This window comes from Equus quagga, chromosome 9 (genome assembly GCF_021613505.1).
Source record: "Equus quagga isolate Etosha38 chromosome 9, UCLA_HA_Equagga_1.0, whole genome shotgun sequence".
NCBI classification, from domain to species: Eukaryota; Metazoa; Chordata; class Mammalia; order Perissodactyla; family Equidae; genus Equus; species Equus quagga.
In genome coordinates, this window is record NC_060275.1 from 53,185,637 (window position 1) to 53,210,369 (window position 24,733).

The 24,733-nt window shown below is 34.3% G+C and overlaps 1 protein-coding gene across 1 annotated transcript in view; it reads left to right on the forward strand.

Annotated features, from left to right (window-relative positions):
- THOC1 (THO complex subunit 1) overlaps positions 1-24,733 on the forward strand; it is a 53,642-nt gene that overhangs the window by 2,607 nt on the left and 26,302 nt on the right. The window contains exons 2-11 of the mRNA XM_046672135.1: positions 1,594-1,667; positions 1,761-1,821; positions 3,063-3,129; positions 6,432-6,550; positions 7,010-7,058; positions 7,469-7,564; positions 13,912-13,994; positions 16,109-16,182; positions 21,121-21,229; positions 22,680-22,811. Coding sequence (XP_046528091.1) covers positions 1,594-1,667; positions 1,761-1,821; positions 3,063-3,129; positions 6,432-6,550; positions 7,010-7,058; positions 7,469-7,564; positions 13,912-13,994; positions 16,109-16,182; positions 21,121-21,229; positions 22,680-22,811 — 864 coding nt within the window. The remainder of the gene's footprint in view (positions 1-1,593; positions 1,668-1,760; positions 1,822-3,062; positions 3,130-6,431; positions 6,551-7,009; positions 7,059-7,468; positions 7,565-13,911; positions 13,995-16,108; positions 16,183-21,120; positions 21,230-22,679; positions 22,812-24,733) is intronic.

A 24,733-nucleotide genomic window follows, 5' to 3' on the forward strand; every position in this document is an offset into this window, starting at 1 on the left:
TTGCCAAATGTTATTTTATTCTTACGCTTTGGGGAAGAGCAGTTTGAGCATTTGGGAAACACCTTACAGAGCGTCTTCATGTTGCCTTATTTAACTCTTAGAATAGCGTTGTGAAGTAGGCTAAGTTTTATTAACTCTTATGTGTGAGATAGAAACTGAGACACTCGTCTCCCCGCAATGTTGTGATTTACTTCACTGATGTTTCTGACTTCAGACCCAGTATTCTTTTTATATGGTCCATCATAGCCTCCAGCATGAAAAACTCTGTGCAGAGTTGTTTGACTGTATTTTGTCTTTAGCATGTGTGCCAGTATTTCAAGTCATGAAACTACTCATTCAACTATGTTTATGTAATTATAGTGATGGCAGATTAAAGATTCTGTGAAAGAAAATTGTTTCTTTGTAGTCAGTAGTTTTCTTGTGTTCAGGGTTTGTTTTTTTTTTTCCATACAGCGTGGGGTTTCTTTTTTTTTTTTCCTACCAGATTATATCTTGTTTATGTCATCAAAATCGTTTTCTTTCTGTGCATTTTGCTGTAATCCCTGGTGTTCTGATGTTCTGTTAAGAGTAACTGTTAGGAATATCCAAGATCATGTTAGTCCTGAAGGGGACCATTTAATTGGAGATCATCCAATCTAATGCTTCTGAAGCTTCAGTGTGTAGTGGGATCACCTAGAGATCTTGTTAAATGTAGATTCTGGTTCAGTAGTTCTGGAATCCGGCCTGAGATTCTGCATTTCTGTCAAGTTCACAGGTGATGCCACTGCTGCTGCTGGTAGTAAGGATCTACAACAACCCTCTTATTCAACTGGAGAGGAAAATGAAGCACAAAGAGATAAAAGGATAGGCCCAAGATTACACAGCCTATTGTGGCAGAGTCAGGAATGGACATTTCCAGTATAAATCTAACTCCTATGAGGCAATAAGATGACTTTGCAAGTGTATGTGAATTTTCACAGGACGAATGACTTTGCAATATTTTTGTCTGTCACTTATGACTACTTTAAGACAATCAGCAGGGACTGTGCCGAGCAAGCCACTTAGAGGAGGTAGGACTTGAGATGGGTCTTGAAGAATGGATAGAATTTGGATGAGCAGGCAGAAAGAACAACATGAATGTATGAATACACTAGAGTAAGGTTGATAGAAACTGATGAAAAAATAGCTAGACCTTAGTGGAGAGTATGTGTGAGGGGATAGTGGGAAATAAGATTGGATATGAATGGGATAACATTATCAGGGACCTTGAGAGTGAGCTATGAAACTTCAAAACCGAAACCTGTAAATAAGGAGCCATTTGGATGGTTTTGGTTTTTTCTTTTTGAAAAAAGCAGAATACTCTCATGAATGTGATATTGAAAGAGATGGTAGGAGGAAAAACCTGGAATAAGAAAGTCTAGCTAGGAAGCTCTTGCCAGGTTTAAAGTGATGAGAGTCTGTATCAGTAAGTGGCATTTGAATAAGAATTACTGATAGAATGACTGATAGGTAATTTTTTCCAGGTAAAAACATTTTTTAGTTAGACATGCTATTGATATGATTTTCAGTAAAAAGCAAAATCTTTCCACTTATTTGCTATTTTTATTTTTTTAGAAGTCTACCAGAGAGGCCCTGAACAACAAAAATATTAAGCCACTGTTGAATACCTTCAGCCAGTTACCTGGCAGGTAAGGCATTGATATCCATGAAATATGCTTGCCTGGATCTTTATACTCACCTGAGCTGTTTAAAAAATGCAAGTGTCTTTTGTTTTTTAATAGTGAAAATGAAAAAAAATGTACCCTTGACCAAGCTTTCAGAGGTGTTCTAGAAGAAGAAATTGTAAGTATGCTTATCCTTTATTGTTAAAATTTTGCTGGCAAATTAATAAACCAGTTTTTTTTTAAATTGCTTTTGTTCTTAGAATGGGTATTTAAGCATTTTTTTTAGAGTGAGCCTGCTGCTTTGTGAAAGCTAACTTGATCATAGTACAGGAGTTATGTAGTAATTAAGGCATTTGACAGCACAGGTGCAGTTTAATGGTTTGGTTTAATAAATGAAGAGAGCCCTCTCCAAGTGAATATAAGAAAAGTTGACGTGAGGTCTTACTTAGCAAGAACTAGAAGTTGGAAGTGAGCCCTCTCATGTTGCTGTATAAACAGTGACACATCCTGTAGTGGCGTGAAAGCTCTAGTTGAAGGTTGTTCAGCATGGAAGCTGGGATTCATGCGCTCATTTTCTTCTGGCATTCTCCTCATCAGTTTGCATGCAAAAATAACTACAACCTGTCCAACTTCAGTATAAGTTTAGAGTTCAGAGAAACTTAATCTAAACATGAACAATCCGAATTTATTTACCATTAATGGGACGCTCAAATGAAAGGGAAAGTTTTAGCAGTTTATTCTTGGTTAAGCGAAAGGATGGGTGCTGAGAAGCTAGATCCTTTTCTAACAGTTGGAATACAATGTCCCTTTCTTTCGGACAATTCTGGATCAAAATTCATTTTTACTCCTCTTCAGACCTAACTACCTGTTGTGAACCATTGGGCAAGTTGCTTTGCTTTTCTGAACTCAATTTCATTTGTAAGAGGGGAAATACCATTCTTTCAGGGTTCCTGTATAAAACAACATTTAAGGAACACTCAATAAATGCTGGGTTTTATGATGTTATAGAACCTAAGCACTACCTCCCTTCCATTAAAGCCCTCCCTCAGACATATTGATGCCCCAGTACAATTAATTTCCTTGGCCCTGCCTTTGCCTATGCCATTGATTGAGTTTTGACCTCAGTACTTCTGTGGTTGAGTAACTTAGAGCCTTAATCATGCTACTGTAAACATTTTCCTAAGGCCATTGGATTTTAAGTGAGTCATGTACTTATTACTTACTTGATATACTTCAACAATTAGTGACTCTATTACTGTTCAGTTTTGTATTTCCATCTTAGAAAGTAGTTTTATCTTCTGTAAGAGACATTTTTATCCCATATTTGTCATAATCAATTTAATGTCAGATGGTATGTTTTTATTGTTACCAAATTAGTCTCAACTCTGGCCCCTAAATTGTTTTCTCCTCTGTTGGTAGATAAATCATTCATCATGTGAAAACGTTTTAGCTATTATTTCTCTTGCTATTGGGGGAGTAACTGAAGGTAAGTATGGCTTTCTTTTTTTAAAGTAATTTTGGACATAACATGCTTTATTTAAAACTTACCTGATTTTGTTTCTCCCTATACCTCTCTGCCTGATTTTGTTCTTTCTTCAGTTTCTGCCTACCACCTTTGCCAAGAAGTTGTCCCAATGAAATTAGCTCACACGTATTTTTCATCTCTATTATGCAGCACACATTTTGACACTTTCTTTGTTCTCCAGTTGTTTTGTTCATTCAGTAAATATTTATTGAGCATCTGCTGTGTGCCTGGTACTGAGCTAGGACTTGGAGATTCAGTAGTAAATAAAACATATTCCCTACCCGGAAGGAATCTAGTAGCTAATGGAGGAAAGAGATGTGTAAATGTCATACCATGCTGTAATTACTGTGATTGAAGTGATTCTCTAAACTTCAGAGTCTAAAGGAATCAGGAAGGTCTTAGAAAGGAAGCTATAACACAAGAGCCAAGATGGGAGGGATGATGAATTTGTAAGGCAGAAACAGAAGGGAATAGCTGTGTAAAAGCCACGTTCAGCATGGCTAAAGAACTGCGTGGAGCAGAGGGGTGAGAGCATAATGAGAATGGTGAGGAAAGATGCAGGAGCAGTAGTTAGGGTCATTTGTAAAGGACTTTGTATGCCGTGCTAAAGAGGAGCTATGGAGGAAGAGTTGGGTTGGGAGAGACTGCTGGCAGGAAAACTAGGTAGGAGACTGTTAAAATCGGGCGGGGGCAGTGGGCAGCAGTTTTGAGAGACTTTAAAAAAGGCACATAGTAGATACACAGTGCCTAACACATTGGAGGAGCTCATTAAATATTTGCAGAAAGAAGTAATGAAAAAATATTTTATCAGTATTCTTTGACCAATTTGGTTAAAATACTCATTTGATTAATTCAGATAATTTATGTGAAAAATGCTTTTACTCTGTAAAGCATTATTCATATATTTATCATTTTGATGCTTATTCCTGCAAAAACTGGAAAATGCAAGGTAAAAGTAGTCTTCCAGTGTAGCAGCAAGCTGTTTTGTGAACTTAAGCATAGTTCATAAATTCTGACCTTATGTGTTTTATATGAGATGCTTCTTCATTCCATCATTAGGCATACTTAAATGAGTTCCACAGTGGAGTGTTCTTTGCCCACTTTCTCTCAGTTTGTGGCATCTGCTTAGTTCTTTGATATGTTACTGTTGTAGACTGTTAATGTCTTTAACACTTGAAGTTGTACAAAGTCTATGTTTAGAACTTTTACTTTCTTTGAGAAAGATGAGGACTTAAGAACTTAAACCATAAATAAAAGCTTAAGTGCTTTTTTATTTTAATTTGATAGGAAAAGTCCCTTCTTGAGAGAGATTATTATTGTATTATTTGTGTACCATGTTTTTGAATTGTCCATAAATATGTTTTGTTAAATTCAACCCAGCAGATATTTATTGAGCTTCTGTTCAGTGTCAGATACTTTACTGGTTAAAGCATATAAAAATGCCTACCATTTAAAAAGCTCATAGTTTATATAAAGATAAACAGGATTTGGGGAGTGCTATAAGTTACATACAGTGTGCTTCAGAAACAAAGATGAGGTGGCCTTATCAATTTACCATGTGATAGAAGGAAGACTAGGCAGAAAACAGCATTATCAACAAAACCATGGAAGTATGAACATAACAAGGTGTTTGGGAGCTGAGGAAGTGCCTATCTGTCGCCAAGGTTAAAGGCAAGCAAACAGGGCAATTGCAGAGGCTGGGATATGAGTTGCAAAAGTTCCAGGGGGTCGTGTTATAACCTAACTCATCAGAATCACCGGTGAATCTCTATATTTAAGTGAGATTGCCAGGGCCTAGCTTAGTTTTACTGAATCAGAGTCTTTGGTAATGAGATCTAGGTAATTTTGTTAAGTTCTATAATTATTAAATGTGAGTTAACTTATGCCAGGCTATGCTGCAACTAAGAGCAGAGTATACTTCTCAAATCTCTTGGATAGACAGGGCATATGGTATCATGGAATCTAAGTGTTAAGGGACGTTAGAGATCATCTAGTCCAGTCTCATATCTGGCCTATCCTGCTCCCCTCTGTAACGACCCTGGCAGGTAGTCAACCAGCCTCTGTGCCCATTGATGGAGCTCACTATTTGATTTCTGTTAGATAGTTTTGATTATCAACTGGAGTTGAAATCTGCTGCCTTATGCCACCCAGTGGTTCTAGACAGTATCCCTCACATCACATTCCAGATGTGATCTTATCAGAGCTAGAAATACTACTTCCTTTTTCTGAACATATATTAAATGCAGTGTTTGGGGCTTGCAGTGCCCCCTAGATACTTTTTTACATATTATGCATAAGTGGCTACTTTTCTTAAACACTTAACAAGTGTTAGTAAGTATTACCTTAAAATAGAAGGAAGAATGAGCAGGAAGATAAAAGTATTGTTAGCCTAAATGACCTTTTCTTTAAAAAGCTTTTAATTTATTGCTTTACTTTAATAACATTGAATTTAGAAATAAACATTTTACTTTACTGTTCTTTCCCTGAAACAATACTTTTATTTTAAATGTTTATTAATAGTTGAAATCAGTATCAAGCCTTTTTGTTATCTTATTTAAAGATAATTCTTTTCAAAACACTTAGCAACATTATAGAACATTTAGAAATGAAAAAATGGGAAAATACTAGTCATAATTCTTTTTAAAACTACATTTGTTTTGGTATATGTTTTTAGTTTTTCTATAACTAAAATTTAAAATTAAAAAAACTTGTTGTTGTTGTAACCATAATATACATACAGTTTTGAATCCTGCTGTTTTCACCTAGTATCATAAGCATTTTCCAAGTTATTATAGTCATCATAATCATTGCTTTTAATTGGCTGTATTACATTCGTAGTGGTGGTGCAAGCAGACTGGAGCTAGACTGCCTGGGTTCATATCCCAGCTCTGCCATTTATTTAACTTCTCTGTGTCTCAATTTTCCCATTCTATGAACTGGAGATAATATTATCTACCTCATAGGGTTATAAGGATTAAATGTGTTAGTATATGTAAAGTACTTAGTGTGCCTGACATATAGTAAATGCTATAAAAGTGTTATCGAGAATTATCTTCCTCATCGTTATTGTTGAGTGCACATACCAGAAATTACATAAGTATGTCCCGTTTAAGGACTTTTTGGTTGCTTCCATTTCTTGACTTTTAAAACTTCGTTAGGACTGACAAAGTATACCTTTAAGATATTCTTCAGAATTATTTTGCGTGGGCTGTTTTACACTACAATTTTTTAAACTTTTAAATTGACTTGTGCTCCACTTGAAGGTATTTGTACTGCATCTACACCTTTTGTATTGTTGGGAGATGTTTTGGATTGTCTTCCTTTGGATCAGTGTGATACAATATTCACTTTTGTGGAAAAAAATGTTGCTACTTGGAAATCAGTAAGTGCCTTACTTTTGGTTTTTTTTTCTTGGTAACATTGTGTTTCTATGGATCCAGAGTCCTAAGAGTAGATTTTTTGCTTCTATTTCTAATATTGCTGATTGCTAAAAAGTGTATCTGTCCTTATGAAGGAATTAATATATGTTGCGCTCTCTTGGGGGAGCCATGTAAGTGATGTATGGAAGGAAAGCTGAAGTGCAAAATTTGACTAAGTAGTAACAACTAACTTGGAAATACACACTTACATATTTAAAGCAGTTACTTAGTTTCTTGTTTTGTTACCTTACATATTTAAAAATATTTTTATTTCATTGAAAGTGTTATTTGCTTGAAAATAAGTGAAAGTGGCATAGTAGAGTCTCAGTGCATGATAGTGTTAATATTTTTACTTCCTGTGGCTTACTATTGAAGGATGTGTAACGACTTCTGAACAACAGTCATATCTGTCTTAATTTCAGAATACGTTTTATTCTGCTGGGAAAAATTACTTACTACGTATGTGCAATGGTAAGTTCTTCTGTGGTAAATGATTGTTTTTTAAAATGCAAATGTGGCCAGAAAAACCGGTAGTTGAATTAAACACAGTGATAAAAATTTTTAAATAGATTAATATCTTCATTTTTAAATAACAGTCTGATTTATTAAAACTACTCATTCACTTTAAATTAAAATGTTCCTGTTCTGCCTGTAAACTTAATGAAAACCAAAAAATTTTTGATAAAGCTCTTCTTGACTCTGCTAAACTTGTTTTACTCCTAATTTTGTAGTGCTTTTCTGTGGCAATAATTTCTACCCCCATTTTGGGAACTACTGCTTTAGGAAAATACTCTTGACAAACTGGTTAAGAAACCTGGGTGTGGTTGTAATAAACAAAGAATGATCTCTTCTGTGTAACCTTCATTTCTATGTATTGTTAGATCTCCTAAGAAGATTATCAAAATCCCAGAATACAGTCTTCTGTGGCCGAATTCAACTCTTTTTGGCCAGGCTTTTCCCTTTATCTGAGAAATCAGGTAAGCTTTTATACATTAAACAAATGTTTTGTAAGAAAATCTTTCCCAATTTTTAATGGATTAGGATCTGCCATGATGCTAACAAGAAAAATGGTTCTAAAAATTCGAAGGATAGCATAGAAAATTGTCACTTTATTTTCTTTTACTTGTAAATAGCTATATTGGTTCTGCTGTATAATACAGGTAATCCTTAAATAAAGTCGTTGATTTTGTCTTTAAATTCAGAGCTTACTAATAATGATGTGTAGTTGAGTCACACTGAAATATGTAGATATGAACCAGTGTTTTCATTTTATTTCATAATGTATGCTTATTTTTCTGCTTCCATTTTCTCCCTCAATCACCACTGTTTAGCCACATTTTACTTCCTTTCATTTCTTTTACCATTTTTTACTGTGAAATATAACAGTCATATAGAAAAGTGCATAAAGTAAATGTATAGTATACTAATTATGAAGCAAGTACTTATCCAGGTCAGAAATGTAACATTGCCTGTACTCCAGAGTCCGCCCCCCCGCAATCTGTTCAAATATGCCAGATTTTAATATCTCTTTGCTTCAGTCTTTCCTTCTTAATTTTAGTGTGATACACTCTACCTACTTCATATGTTGTAAAGGTTAAATGAATTAAAATATGTGAAGAGCTTATGACAATGCCTACATGTGGTAAGACCTATACTATATATTAGCAGTGGTTTTTATGTGCTTTCTTTTTGTCATGCTAGATCTATGTTGTTTTTGTTTTTTCCTACCTATTTAATGTGGTCAGGATTTAGATTTACAAAGGTATTTACCACTTGTATTTCTGACCTCTATCTATGATCATTTCCCCTTTAGATTTTTCGTTAGTGCAGATCTGTGTTTTGGTCTGAAAATCTTTATTTCTTTATTCTTGAAGAATGTTTTCAGTGGATATAAGAGTCTAGGTTGGCACTAGATACAGAATTTCATTTTTTAGGAGATAATCATAATCGTACTTTGTCTTCTATCTCCCATTGTTCTGTAGACAAGTCAAATGTCAGTCTAACTCCTTTGAAGACAATCTAGATTTTTTCCTCTATTTGTTCTTGAGGTTTTTTTGGTGTTTTTTTTTTTAGTTTTGCTACGATGTATCCAAGCATAGATTTCTTTTTATTTATCATGCTCAGATTTGTGAGTATCTTGAATCTGTGGATTGATGTCCTTAATTTAGTTTGTAAAAATTTTAGCCATTATCTCTTCAAATATTGTGTCTGCCTCTTGTTCTCTTTCTGGAACTCCAGTAAACATCCTTATACCTTCACACTATATCCTCTGTCTCTTACACTTTCTATACTTTCATCTTTGTCTCTTTCCCTCACTTTCTGAATAATTTCTTCAGGTATGTTTTATAGTTCACTACTTCTCTCTTCAGCTATGAATGATCAGCTGCTAAATGAGTTCTAAACTTCCATTATTGATTTGTCATTTCTAGAAGTTGTCTTTTAAGTCTGGTATGTCACTTTTTAGTTTCTTATTCCCTACTGATATTTTCAAGTTTGTTTTTTAACCAGGCTAAGCATTGTTATTTTTATCTTCTGTGTCTGATACTTTCAGTATCTTAAGTCTCCATGGGTCTGCCTCTAGTGTCTGCTTCTACTGTTTCTCACTCATGATGTCGTATCTTTTTATGTGCCTGGTTAATTTTGGATGTTATATTTGTGAAGATATTTGAAGGAAAAATTCTGAGGCCTAGGAAAGATACCTTTCTCCAGATAATTTTCATTACTTCTGCTAGGTGTCTTTGGAAAGGGGCTACCACAAGTCCAAGATTACTTTAATCCAGCCCAGCTCAAGGCCTGTGATTCCTTAGATCATCGAGAAGACTTGGCACTGGACTGCAATTTGGTATAGCCTTACCTGAGACTGCAGCCCTCTGCGCTCCCAGCCTTGAAGATGGTTGGGGTGGGATTTAGATTCCCCACCTTCCTTGGGCTCAGAAATTTACTTTTATCATCCTAGCTTCAGGAAGCTGCTAAAAGAGTAGCTCAGTTTTGCAGCTGATTCCTCCTGTTTGGCAGGTGTCCTCAGGAAAGAAGTGGCTTTGAGTGCTGATGATGCATTGCTTATCTTTCTTGCCTTCTGGATTTTTGCCATATATTCCTTACTATCTTGTCAGCTCTTTACCATTTTTGTGAAAACGTTTTTCTGTTTCATTGACCAGAGCAGTGCTATGAATGTGGTTTGTGCTCTATAAATATTTATAGATTAATGGAATTTATGCAAGTTTTTAGTTATCCTTAGTGGGAGGGTTAATCTGAATTAATTAACTAGACTTCAATTACCAGAAACTCACCTTTTTTTATTACTTTTTTTAACAGCTTTTTTGAGATGTGAATTCATATACCATAGGATTCACCATTTAAAGTGTACAATTCATTGTTTTTTGGTGTATTCACAGAGTTGTACAACCATCATTACAGTTAATGTTAGAACATTTTTCCTTCTAAAAGGAACTCCATATTCGTTAACTGTCACTCCCCACCTCCCTCCATCCTTACCCTCTCCCCCAAACCCTAAACAACCATTAATGTACTTATTGATCTCTGTAGACTTTCCTATTCTGGACATTTGAAAAATGGAATACAATGTGTGGTCTTTTGTGACTGGCCTTTTTTAATTTCACATAATATTTTCAGGGTTCATCTGTGTGGTAGCATGTATCAGTAGGTCATTCCTTTTTATGACCAAATAATATTGTCTATATGAATACACTACATTTTGTTTATCCATTCATCAGTTGATGAACAGTTGGGTTGTTTCTACTTTTTGGCTACTGTGAATAATGCTGCTGTGAATATTTGTGTACAAGTTTTTGTGTGGATGTATGTTTTCACCTCTCTTGGGCATATACCTAGAGTAGAATCGCTGGGTCATATGATAACTCTGTTTTAATTTCTCCTGGGTATATATCTAAGAATAGAATTACTGGATCATATGATAACTCTCTATTTAAATTCTTGAGGAACTACCAAACTGTTTTTCAAAGAGACTGCGCCATTTTACAATCCTACATCATCAACACATGTAGGTTCCAATTTCTCCATATCCTTGTTAACACTTATTATTGTCCATCTTTTTTATTATAGCCATCCTGGTGGGTATAAAGTGGTATCTGATTGTGATTTTGATTTGCATTTTCTGAATGACTGAAGATTGTAAGCATCTTTTCATGTGCTTACTAGTCACTTGTATGTCTTCCTTAAAGACATGTCAATTCAGATTCTTTGCCTATTTTTAAAATTGGGTTGTCCTTTTATTAAAATAGTTATATGAGTTCTTTTTATATTCTAGATAACTAGCGTTTTATCAGATATATAATTTACAAACATTTTCTCTCATTCTGTGGATTGCCTTTTCACTTTCTTGATAGTATCGTTTACAGCACAAAAGTTTTAAATTTTTATGAAATTTAATATATTTCTTTTGTTGCTTGTGCTCTTGGTGTCATTTCTAAAAAACCATTGCCTAACACAAGGTCACAAAGATTTACTCTGTTTTCTTCTAAGGGTTTTAGCTCTTACATTTAGGTCTCTGATCCATTTTGAGTTAATTTTTGTATATGGTGTGAGGTAGGGGTCCAATTTCATTCTTTTGTGTGTGGATACTCAGTTGTCCCAGCACCATTTGTTGAAAAAACTATTCTTTCCCCCATTGAATTGGCATCTCACCTTCTTTATGCCTTCAAAATACAAGATCAATTGAACTTTAGGGCCTTGGCACTAACTCTTTCCTCTGTTTGTAATCATTTTGTTGTTATTGTCGTATTACTGACTTTTGCTGTCACTCAATCTCAGTTTAAATTTCACTTCCTCAGTGAGGCTCTCTTTGAGCATCTAATCTAAACCTGCCACCAGTCACTCATTATCATCACCTGATTTCAAATCTCTTCTTAGCATTTAACACTGTCTGGCATTTTCAGTGTGTTTATGTTGTTCACCTCTGTATTCTGTGTGCCTAGAACAGTGCTAAACACCTAGTCGCCATTTAAATGTGTGATGAATGAAGGCTCTATCTCTTTGTGAAATGAAATATGCCCCTTCACAAGTACTAATTTGTGATTTCTTTTTCTGGAATTTATAGATGTAAGAACAAGGTTTCAATTCCCAGCCATTCTTTTGTCCTTCCTGGTTATCTGCAGCCTCCAAGCTCATTTTTTTTTTTTTTTTAACATTTTAGACTTCTTTTTCAATGTACTGCATTTCTAAACTGACAAGACATAGAGAAACCACTTTTTCTTTCTCTTATTAACTAGTTAAAAGACTAACAATATATGGCTAAAAGTAATTTTATATATATTGTTTAGTAAATTACATTTTTAATTGTTTTTTAAATTATAAAAGTAACACAACCTTATTTCCGAAAATTTGGAAAATGAAGGAAAAAACTGTAATCAATCCTACCACCCTAACATAAGCTAGGTTGACATTTTGAGATGTCTCTTTTCTTTTTTTTAACATTTATAGATGCTTGTGATTCATTAGGGTGTATTCCAAGACCTTCAGAAAGCCCTTTTAGCATGTAATTTACCAATTAAATGTTGTGACACATGACTGAAATTTTTAACTTATGAGAATTATGTCATGTGCTATATTGAGTAATAGTTAGAGAACAAAGGTATTTTAAGTAGACAATGCTGAATGGTCAGCCAGGTTCATTCACCAGCTTAATGATTTGATCTAGCATGCTAGATTTTTTTTTGACTTTTTGTTTTGAAATAACTTTAGACTTAAAGAAGAGTTACAAAGGTTTAGAGAGTACCTGAATAACCTTCACCTAGTGCTGACCTCTTACATAACCACAGTACAGTTATCAAAACTAAGAAATCAACATTGATACAGCCCTAACTACAGACTTTATTTGGATTTTACCAATTTTATCACTACTTTCTTTTTTCTGGTTAAGGATTCAATCCAGGATCCCACGTTGCATTTAGTTGTCGTGTTGCTTTAATCTCCCTAGTCAGTGACAATTCCTCAATCTTTGCTTGTTTTTGTCATGACCTTGACTCTTTTGAAGAATACTAGTCAAATATTTTGTAGAATGCCCTTCAGTTTAGGTTTGTCTGGTGCTTTTTCCTAATTAGATTAAGGTTATGGATTTGGGGGAAGAAGACTACAGAGGTGATACGCCCTTCTCAGTGCATCATTTCTACTGGTGTTCTATGTCTTATTCCAGGTGATGTTATCCTTGATAACTTGGTTAAGATATTATCCTTGATCAGCATATTTCTCTGCTGCCAAGTTACTGCTTTTCCCTTTGTGATTAATCAGTATTTGGAAGGAGATACTTTGGGGCTATGCAAATATTCTTTCTTCCCTAGGCCTTGGCCCACTGATTTTGGTAGTGGTCCTCTGGATCTTGTCTGCAGTGATTATTATTAGGTTGCCCTGGTAGTGATTTTCTGTTTCTCTCATTCCTTCTGCATTTATTAATTGAGAATCTTCTATAAGGAAGAGTTGTCTCTTCTCCCTTATTTACTTATTAATTCAATCATCTTTTTCAATATGAACTCATGGATATTTGGTTTATTTTCTGGGTTATAATCCCATAGTATCATTATTGTTTTTCAAACTGTTTTATTTTGCCCATTGAGAGCTCTTTCAAGTTTCCCTGGAGCCCTGGAATCAGCCAGCTCTCCAAAAGGCCTGATTCATTTTATTTAAGAGTAGTATTTAGAAGCCAAGATCTGGGCCCTAGATATGCTGATTGCTACTGGAGTATCACTGCTTCTAGACCCTCTCAGTGGACAGAACCAGGAAAGTTACTTATGTGTACTAACCCATGAATACATGAGCATCTATATTTATTTCTGAATCTGTCTGTCTGTATTTTTTTTAATGGCCAACAACAAAAACCATGAGATCTTACTGGTACTTCTGTGTCTATTTCAGCACCAATAGACCTTCTTGTTTGTAACTTCTTTTCTGACATTGAGAAACTTGGCTTTCTCGTTAACTACAATATATTTATTATAAATATTGCTATATAGTCTCTTTGGTTAATACAATTTTTATTTGTGCTTCAGCAAAATTATAAATTATTATGTATTGCGTTTTGTAAAATTGTTCTTGAATATTCATAAATAACAAGGATCGACTATGTTTATTCTAATATATTTAGAATCCTGTGTACTTGAAAGACACCTTTAAGAAATGATTTTTAGAAAAGATTTGAAAATCGTGTGATGTTACTTCTGACTTGATCTGCTTACTTATGGATTTATCATTTTATGTGTCTTGGTTATGTGAAAGCAAAGTAATATTCTTAAAGAAGTTTAGGCATTTGGTAGATTTGCTTTTAAGGCTTTTTTTTTTTTTTTTTTAAATGGTTTTAACTTGCAGAGTCAATTTAATCTGGAAAATGTCACTGTTTTCAATACCAATGAGCAGGAAAGCACCTTGGGTCAGAAGGTGAGACTGATATTAAATCTAACAGAACATATTTGTAAGCTTGTTATTGAGATAAATGATATGAATGGGTCTTTCAGGTCATCAAAAATTTTTAAACTTTTATTTCTGGTTTATAGAAATAATATTTATGCTGTGTAAAAAAGTACAAAGAAAACAGAAATATTTAAAATAGAAAGTAGAGCTACCCCATAATCCAAGGCTCCAAAGATAGCCACTGTTATCATTCTCTGTCTATCCTTTCAGGATTTTTTGTGTATATGAAGTCATACAATACATACTGTTCTCAAACTCACTTTCTTCTTTTAACAGTATAAAATGGATGCATTTCTGCATCAGTACATTTAGATCTGTCTCAGTGTCTTAATGACTCATGATGAGTCTGTAGATATATTACAATCCCTTGTCAGAGGTCATTTAGATAATCTCTAATAGTGAAAAATTGTTAACAGCATTAACAGGGAATAGTATTGTGTATATCATTGCTAAATTATGCAGGTGTCTCCTTACGATAAATTCCAATAAGTGAAATTGCTGTGTCAAAATATATACATATATCAAATTTTTATAGCTATTGCCTAGTTACTTCTCAAAAAGATTGTACCCATTTATTTATTCTACCCCCAGTGGCACATGGAGAATGCCTGCCCATTTTCCCACATCAAGAATTATCAGTGTTTAAAAATCTTTGCTTATTTGGTATATACTTCAAAAGTGAGTCTTTGTTTTAACTAACATTTTCTTGGTTATTAATGAAATCGAGGGACTTACTGTATGTTTACTGGGATGTGTTTTTCTTCTGTGCTGTTAGAAGCAGTGAGGAAGAGAATTGCCTGTTAATGCTGTTTGCCCATTTTACTGTTGAAATGTCTTTTTCTTATTGATGTGTAGAAACTCATTATATAGAATATTATTAACTCATTACCAACCATATGTTGATATTTTTTTTTCTCAGTTTATAATTTTTCTTATAATTTTTATTTATGGTGCCTTTCCTATATAGAACTTTTAAATTGGATATAATATTAACATTTGTTGGTCTTTTGTTTTATTGTTCCTAACCTTGTAGCATGCTAAAAGCTTCCACTTCACAAGATTATATAATTCCCTTTGTTTTCTTCTGCTTTTATGATTTTATTTTTTCTTTTAAATCTTTAACCCAGCAGGAATGTTGGAGTTTTGAATAAATTGCATTATAATTTTATTTTTTTCCAAATGGCAAGCCAGTTATTTCAGAACCACTTGTTAAATACTCCATTTGCCCACTGATTTTTTAAAGGCCATCAGTTATAATCAACTTTATTTTTAGAAACTATTTATGATACATCCTGAAGACAGTCCCGAGTTGACAAGTTTCTGGAGATTCCGTACCTACTTGTCATTTAGTAGCAAGTGATAAAATTTAAGAAATTATTAATTAGATGTATCTGATATCTCTCTGTAAATTAATCAGACTACTTTATGTATTTTATTCCTTAAAGTGAAATCATTATCAATTTGGAAATGATGCTGACTTTGCTTAAGAGTTTTCAAAATCTTGTCTTTCATCTTTATGTATTTAGATACTTCTTGGACTGTTCCATGTAAACTTGCTATTTTGAAATTTTCAATATAGAGCTGGATACCCAGCATATCCTAAAGTGTTCCCAGTTAATAAGTGTTCTCTGCAGGGGTAGGGGAGAATCTCCATGGTCAAAGTTAGGGACAAAAACAACTTAAATTCACTTTAAGCATTATCTACTTTAGTTCTTAGAGTCCTTAATGTACTTATGATCCTCTCAGTTCTGTAAAAGATCATTGTATGTATTTCCAAAATGTATTTTGCCATAGACCCTTTATTTCCAGAGAGAATCTACTGACCATATTTTGAGAAATACCAGTTTAAAACTTTCCACTATGTCTTCATGACTATCTTATTGTCATACTGCTCTTAAATTCTTGTATCCCTGTCATATAGAATTCCCATTGCCTTAAAGATTAACTGTAGGTCTAGATAGTTACTGTGACTAAACTTCTCTAGTAATGGTTGTCTAGCAGTATGTGAATAACATTATTCCAGTGTTTACTTTCTGCGTGACAGCTGCTTCATGACAGGCTGTAAATATTTTTAAATTTAGCACACTGAGGATAGAGAAGAAGGAATGGATGTAGAAGAAGGTGAAATGGGAGATGATGAAGCTCCAACAACTTGGTGAGTTTTTAGAAGTTCAGATTTCTTGATTTACAAAGATAATTTCTCAATGACTTCTCAAGTACTAGATAGAGAATGTAGACAAGGAGGAAGGAAATCATCTTCTCCATTTATTTTACGTGTAACTTTCATGTATATGACTTAAAATTGTAAATCCTAAATCACTGATGGACTGTGTCAGTTGGTTTCTGAATTACGTTCAGACACTTCGTTGTTTGCATAGCCTACTTTGTATATATTTCTAACATTTGAAAAGCCAACCTAGGCACTCCTCCCTTCTTCCTTCCATTTAACTTTGTAGACGTGCTATCTATGGATATTGGGCTGACTTTTAAATGAAGTGGGAGGGATAAGAAACTTCCTTTCTCTTTTATCTCTTCCTGTCCCCTACCATCACTGTTTCTCATCCCATCCTCTCTGACCCTGTGCTTTCTTTCCAAATAATTTCTTCCTAATGCTGGTTAGAAGCAATGAGGACGAGAAAAGGGAAGGGGTAAAGGAAAACTTACAGTAGCACTCTTCCAGGTGTCCCAGGTGACTCAAGTTATCATCCTCAGTTGCAACTGAAAGAATTTCCAGAAGATCAAAAAGAGGTTCCTCTATCTGCACAGGGAGATGTATTCCTGACATCCCAAATTTCAAATTCAAACACATATCCCCAAAGAAACATTCCAAGTAGTGTGGCTCCAGGCTAAATTCCAGTATTTCCTAGTCATATAACATTGAGCAAACTACTTACCCTCCCTGCAACTCAGTTTTAGAGTCTTTAAAATATAGTAATGCCCCTACTTGCTATAGTTGTGAGACGAATAAATGAGATGCTAATCAGAAATGGTCTGTTAAGGCACTCGGTAGTTATCCTTATCATCACTGTAGTTATTGATGTTATGTACAATGATATATGGAAAGTGCTTAGAACAGTGTCTGTTCAGTGTCCAGTAGCTATTATTATCAGCTATGGTTTTTTGAGTATTTTTTTCCAGAGACCTATTTGCTCATGTGTGTTATGCATAAAATAGACTTTTGTGGTCGGGCCTGGACAACATGAGGGCGCTTGGCCAAGATATTAGGCTCCAAGATGACAAGTCACCTGAGATGTAAACAGAGCCCCACAGACAAACTCTGCCCAATGCAGTTTTTTTTAAACTCTGCCTAAGTCTGCATAGGCCCATTGATTATGTTCGTAAACTAGTCACAGCTGCAGGAAAATCACTTAAACAGGACTCAGCACTCAGCTGCTGCTCAGTCTGTCACAATCACTATTTTCTGAGTAGAGGAAGAAATTGTATGAGGAATTATTTTGTGACCAGACCATACCACCAAACTGTCTTAGGCACTATAATTTACAAAGAACACATTACTCATGTATTATCTACCATATGACGTCCATTTTAGATTTGGCTCAAATACATCAATAAAAATTATTGTATTAAAAAAATTCCAGTGTGTAAAGTCCTATAAAATCGTCAGCTCAACATTTAAAAAATGCCATTTTACAGAGAATCTTGGTTAAAACATTGGGGCTGGCCCAGTGGTGTAGTGGTTAAGTTCTCACACTCCACTTTGGCAGCCCAGGGTTCACAGGTTCAGATCCTGGGCATAGACCTGCACACTGCTCATCAAGCCATACTGTGGCAGTGTCCCACATAGAAAATAGAGGAAGATTGGCACAGATGTTAGCTCAGGGCCAATCTTCCTCACCAAAATAAATAGTTACAAAACATTCTATTTTAGATAGAAACTCTCACCCTAACTTGTTACTGTTTGGGTAAACAATAAGTAGTTACATTTGTTTTGTGTGGATAAATATAAAATCCAAAAGTATCTGTGGAATGGTGAAGGTGGAAGGCAAATTGCAGTGAGTTGAAACATGAAAGGAAGGTAAGGAAGTAGTAACGTTAAATGTAGACAACCCTTTCAAGTTTAGCCATGAAGGAAAAGAGAGGGACAGCATGTAGTGGAGAGGAAAAGAACCATCGAGGGGAAGGATTTCTTTTTAAATATATTAGTGCCTCAACTATAAAAATTTCCTAGCAGTATTATATTAATGCTAGTTTAAAATCTATTCTCTGAGGCACCTCAAACACATACCAGGCGAACTAAAGGTAAAAAGAGAAAGATCAGAAGGCTTTACAGGTAGGAGATGATAATTAGCAACTTAGAATAAGATTGTTGTTGGTATCAAACATTAAATTAAATGTGAGCTTCCTGGCAACTGAGACAAAAAGGGATATATAATGGTTCCATAATTCTCATTCTGTGATTAGATGTAGCCTTCCATTTTTCTTAAGAGACAAACTTTGCTGGTACTACATTTTGAGAGATATTTACTGTATTCTTAGATGTGGTAACTGAGTAACGTGTGTGTGTGTGTGTGTGTAATGTGTGTGTATGTGCATGTAAGTATACATATATATGAAATCTTCAAAAGCAGTTTTTCAAAAACATTGTTTTATTAAGTGTATGGAACTGTACAAATAATTGGTTATAGTGTTATTTCATGGATATAAATAATTTCTATGTGGCTTTTTCTTTTTCCAATTTACTTTCACATTTTGGAAAATGTTCTTTCTGTGGCTTTTTTTTCTTTTTTTTTTTAAACCTGATCCATAGAAAACCCAGCCTTATAATCTTATTGTTGTAAATCAATGAAATTGCTTTTAATTATAGAAAGATTGATGTTCAGATAATTGTTTTCCTGTTTTCAAGGTTGTTTGTTTCTAGGGGAGAGTGTAAAAAGAATGAAAGTTAACATGCTTCCTAGATTCTTTCAAATACTGCTGGTTCTTGATAAAACTTTTGACAGGAGCTAGATTTTGGCCAATTAAAAGTTGCCAATATTCTTCATTATTGATTTGAAGCAGGATCCACATGCTTCAGATACTAGTGGTTGATGTAGCAAAGTTAGCATTCTTTTATCAAAATTAGCTAAGTTTGCTAAATTATTTACCTGACTTTACACATAAATCAAAGCCATTGTAATCTGGGTGTATACGTAAGCATAATTTCAAGCCTCTTTTGTAAAATAAAGTGCATGAATTTTGTGGCTGCTGTTTCCTTGCAGACCAAGGGCTTTTTCAATTATGTCCAAGTTCACAGCCCTGTTCCAGGCAGTTAAAGTTGTCAAAAGTGTGAATGTAAGATAGGTGATGTGTTGCTATGTGTATATATAGTGTGTATGTTTTTAGATGTGTGTGCTTTTCTTGAATTGATGTGCCAATTGATATAAATTTAAACTATTCTTTAAATGGATATTTCATGATATTGACTTATAGTTTGTAATCTTAACCATATGAATTAAATTCCTGTGGTGAGATTCTTTATCAAATGTGCTTCTATATGTTTTACTAAAATATTTTTCCCTTTGTTCTTTCTTAGATCACTAACAGACCTTTTCAGATTTTTTTGTAGAAAACTGAATTTTACACTACCAAATTTTTTTATACTTTTCTACTCTAACCTCCTTATTTTATATACAAAGAAAAAAGGTATTTTTCACTCTTTTAAACATTAACTCCCCCTAAAAAATTTTTTTACAAAGTATGTGGTAAAAAATTATACTCACTTTATTTTATTATAACCCTTTAAAAAGCATTATAATATTGTCCTTGATACTCCCTAGTTATCAGAAAATAAATATACGCATCCCAAAGATGAAGAATGGGGGATTAACTTACTTCCTATTATTGGCTAGAATAGAAAAGATAAAACTCTAAGATCATGGTGCTATTTTAGATCACTAAACTGACTTCTTGTTTCCCATAGAAAATTATAGTCTTACTTGAAATATTTGTATGGGCAGGAAGCTTGAAAAAAATCCTAACTGTAATCATTATTATATTATTTATTATTAAGGTTTATTTAGAAAGAATGGAGTAAGGTAGTACACAGTCATGTTTACAGACAAAATTAGTTTTACAGAGGTGATGTTGAAAACTTTTGTGGATATTTGAGGATATGAAATAGTCAAAACAATCATTTTTGACATATGAGTAATACTAAAAGACTTCACTGGCTGTTTTGAATGATATAGATGATTTTGTTAAGAAAACCATCTCTTAGATTAAAGTCTGAAATGTTTGTTTTAACGTTAAAAATTAAAACATTTTATAGTATAATGATTGCTTGTAAATTTAAAAATTAAAAGAATGTATATTGAGACTATAGATTTCTAACATAGCCAAATTAGAAGTTGAATTAATAATGCCGTAATAAAGACACTAAAGAAAGGGCTTATTTTTGTAATACTATTTTGATATGTACCTAATATGTTTGTCTCATACTAAGACTTCTTAACTTAGTACATGTTGGTTAGGATATAATGCCTATGGCTTTTAACATAGACTCAAATTAACATTAGCTTGAACAACAAAGATATTGATTTCTTTCTCATCTGAAAGTTTGGAGACAGGCAGTCCGGGGCTGATACGGTAGCATTCCTCAGGGAGATTGTCTAGAGACCCAAGTTCCTTCTACCTTCTTGTTCCACCATCCCTTTTGGTATTCTTTTTCTTATAGTCCAGGATGGCTCATCCTCACATCTGCATTCTAGCCAGCAAAAAGGGAAAAAGGAAAATGGTGAAATATGGCCCAAATAAGTCACATATGACTTCCACTCCCAATTCATTGGCCAGAATTTAATCACGCGGCCACAGCTAGCTGCAAGAAAGGTTAGGAAACATAGTCTTTAATGCTGAATAATCATATCTAGCCAAAATTCAGAGGTTCCACATCTTTAGATAAGGAGGGTCTGTTGTGGTCTGTGAATCCCCTGAAGTTGTTTGTATAAGTATACATGAATATGCACTTTTCTCGGGAAAGAGGCCATAGCTTTTATCAGCTTCTTAAAAGGGTTTGTGACCCAAGAAAAGTTAAGAGCATTTTAGATATTTTAAAATAGCTTAAATGATTTATTTAATGTAACGTTTATTTTATTAGCTCCATTCCAATTGATTACAACCTGTACCGAAAATTCTGGTCACTTCAGGATTACTTTAGGAACCCTGTGCAATGCTATGAGAAGATTTCATGGAAGACTTTTCTCAAGGTGAGTTGCCAATCACAGACAACTACAAGCCCAATATTTTACAGCTAATGGCAGAGCCAAAACTTGGCTCTTCTCCAGCATACTTTTCACTATATGATTCTACCTCTTACAATTTTTTACCTTTTTCATAATATACAGAGGCTAAATTTTAAATTAATATTTACAGTTAACTGATTGATATAAACTAATTTTTTGGAGTACTTTATAAATGACTTGAGGATTGAAAAGTTAGTCATTGCAGCCATTTTTTTTTTTAATGTAGTGAGTACTATCAACATGAATTGATGAATTTTTACAGAATGCATTGTTTCTGCACAAAATTATCTCAGCTTTCCTCTTAGAAAAGGTGTCTGCACACTATGGCCTTGGACCAAATCCAAAAACAGCCTGTTGCCTGTTTTTGTAAGCAAAGTTGTTTTGGCACACAACCATGCCCAGTCATTTACTTGTTATCTGTGGCTGTTTTTGTGCTGTAATGGCAGACTTGAGTAGTTGCAATTGAGACCATATGAGCCATACGGCTTAAAATATTTACTATCTGACCCTTTACAGAAAAAGTTTGCTAACCTCTGTTTTATAGGAATTATCTGTATTTCTTTTCCTTGGCTACTTAAAGATCAGTCATCTTTTTCACTGTAATCAAAACCCAAGGTTAATAGGTAGCTCTTAAAAGTAGCATGGTGTGTGTTCTGTGTTATTTTTTATAATTTTTACTTTATATGCAATGTTTTTGGGTTTTGGGGCACCATCTAAATTCATATTAAGTGGTGAGTGAGAAATCATCTAGAACTGTCCCTCAACTGGATAGGACTTAACATCATTGTTTTATTTAGTCACAGTGTTTAGCACAAGAAATGTTTAAGTTTCCACAGCTGGTAAATTTCTGTTTACTCTCAAAGCCTTCCTTTCTCTGTTTACCCCTTCAACAGACTGCATAAAAAAGTCACATTTCTTCAGGAGTAGAGAGTTTATTCCTACTTTTATAATACCATGAAATCTCATGCAGAATAGTTTTACCTTCATTTTCCTATCATAATTTTTCTTTTTTAATTTTTTATTTTATTTTTTTTGAGGAAGATTAGCCCTGAGCTAACTGCTAGCAATCCTCCTCTTTTTGCTGAGGAAGACTGGCCCTGAGCTAACATCCGTGCCCATCTTCCTCTACTTTATATGTGGGATGCCTGCCACAGCATGGCTTGATGAGCGGTGCCGTGTCCACACCTGGGATCAGAACTGGCGAACCTCGGGCCACCGAAGCTGAATGTGTGCACTTAACCGCTGCACCACCAGGCCGGCCCCTTCTATCATAATTTTTCTTATTTAATGTGCCTTACAATATGCATATATGGTTAATGGGGAATAAATTCTAGGTACTTTGATGCAGAAAAGTACTCAACAAATTAGTGGACAAAAATGCCAAATAAAACTAATGGAGATTTTTACTTTGCAGTATTCTGAAGAAGTTCTAGCTGTTTTTAAGAGTTATAAATTAGATGATACTCAGGCCTCAAGGAAGAAGATGGAAGAATTGAAAACAGGAGGAGAGCATGTATATTTTGCAAAATTTTTAACAAGTGAAAAGGTATTGATCTTTCTTTTTCACTAAGCTTAATAAGAAATGGTCTTTTTTTTTTTTTCTATTTAGCCAATATCCTTTTTAAGTCAAGTTCAACAGAAGTATTTCTTGCTTTACTTTTGGTTAGAGCTGATAAATGTTACTTTGAGAGGCCTATTTATTCCTTGCACAAATAAGACTAATTTGATTTCAAAGGTGAAAGAAGTTCTGCATTGTCTCTTTTATGGACTCACTTTAGAATTAATGCAGTGTAATTACTTTCAAGTGTATATATTTTGAACCTCAAGCTAGGATTTAATGTGTATTTGTGAAAATATTTTATAATTACTTTGCCATTTAGGTACAAATGAGGGGTTTAAAAATTTCCTGTTAATCTTATTCATAGAATTTAATAACTCAATATTGTTCAAATATAATGCTAATGGATATGTAAGTTTCTAGTCAAGATAGCAGGTTGAGTTTATATTTTGACTTACTCCCTTTGCTCCAAACACATAGCAATGACAGGTAAAATATTAAAAAAGAAAACCAAAAAGACAAAGCTGGACTTCCAGAAACAAGATAAATATCTTCATGGACCAGAAATGCCAAGTAGTGAGCAAAACTGAAGCCTCGAGCCTGCTGGACTCTGTATCACGCAGGTGGCACCCAGCAGTTTGGCTCCAAGTGACAGAGATCAGATGTGTTCCATGTGGGATCAGTGACCAGAGGCAAATTCACTGCTTGAAGCCGGGGACTGGGGTGGAACTTTACCCACTTTTGAAAAGAAGCTAAGAAAAATATTACCAATCTTCTGCCAAGTCCTGTGGTTTCATAGGAAGTTGTGGGTCTTGGGATAACAAAAACACAGCTTTGTGTCCATCTGCTTTCTCTGACCAGATATGTGCTATCCCCAATATACTCCTGAAATAACTACTCCAAAAAGTCATCATAAGACTTTTCCAGACGTGGGCCCAGGAGCCCTATGGAAGCAAATGCAAAACTATTAGACAGGAAAGGCTGTATACAGAGAGAAAGAAGGGGAAGTAAACAGACATCCCAAAACAGAAGCCTCCCATGCAAAACTCTCTGATAAATTAAAATTCCAAAACTCATGAAGAAATCCAATGCTAAGAAAGATCACCAACCAAATCAACTATTTGGATATACATGTATTTATTTCAGATCCACCACCTGACCATGACTTGAAAATATTTATGTTTTGGATAATCCAAGAGATGATTGTTGATAGAGCATCCATTGAGAATAAGATATTGTGAAACAAACTTTTCAGCAGCAATGAAATAGGACAGTTGAATATGACAACTACTTGGGAGTCTTGGAAATAAAAAATATAATCATTGAAACCAAAGAACAGCACACAGAATTAAACTATAAGTTGTACACAGGTGATAGGAGAACTAGTGAATGGAAGATAGTGATGAGAAGTTCACCCAGAACACAGCACAAAGAAACAGATTTTTTTGTTAACATAAAAGTGCAATTAAGAGCCATGGAGGATAGATTGAGAAGTTCCAGCATATATCTAATAGGATTTCCAAAGAACAAAATGGAGGGAATGGTGGAGAAGCTATATTGAAAATGTTTAAAGGAAGTCCCAAGTTCTCAGATTGAAAGTGTGCTACAACTGCCAAGCAAGGTAAAGAAAGATAAATCCAGACTTCAGTGCATCATGATGTAACTGCAGGGATAAAGAGAAAACCTTAAAAGACACCAAAGAGGAAAAAAAGACAAATATACTGGAAAGAAACAGCTATTTAACTTTTAGCAGATTTCTAACAGGTATCAACAATACATAGCAGAAGATAGTGGTGAAATACTTAAGTGCTAAGGAAAAAAAATAACTATCACTCTAGAATTCTATACCCAGCTATATGCACTCAAGACTGTGACAGAGAAAATAAAGACATTTTCATTCAAAGACCAGG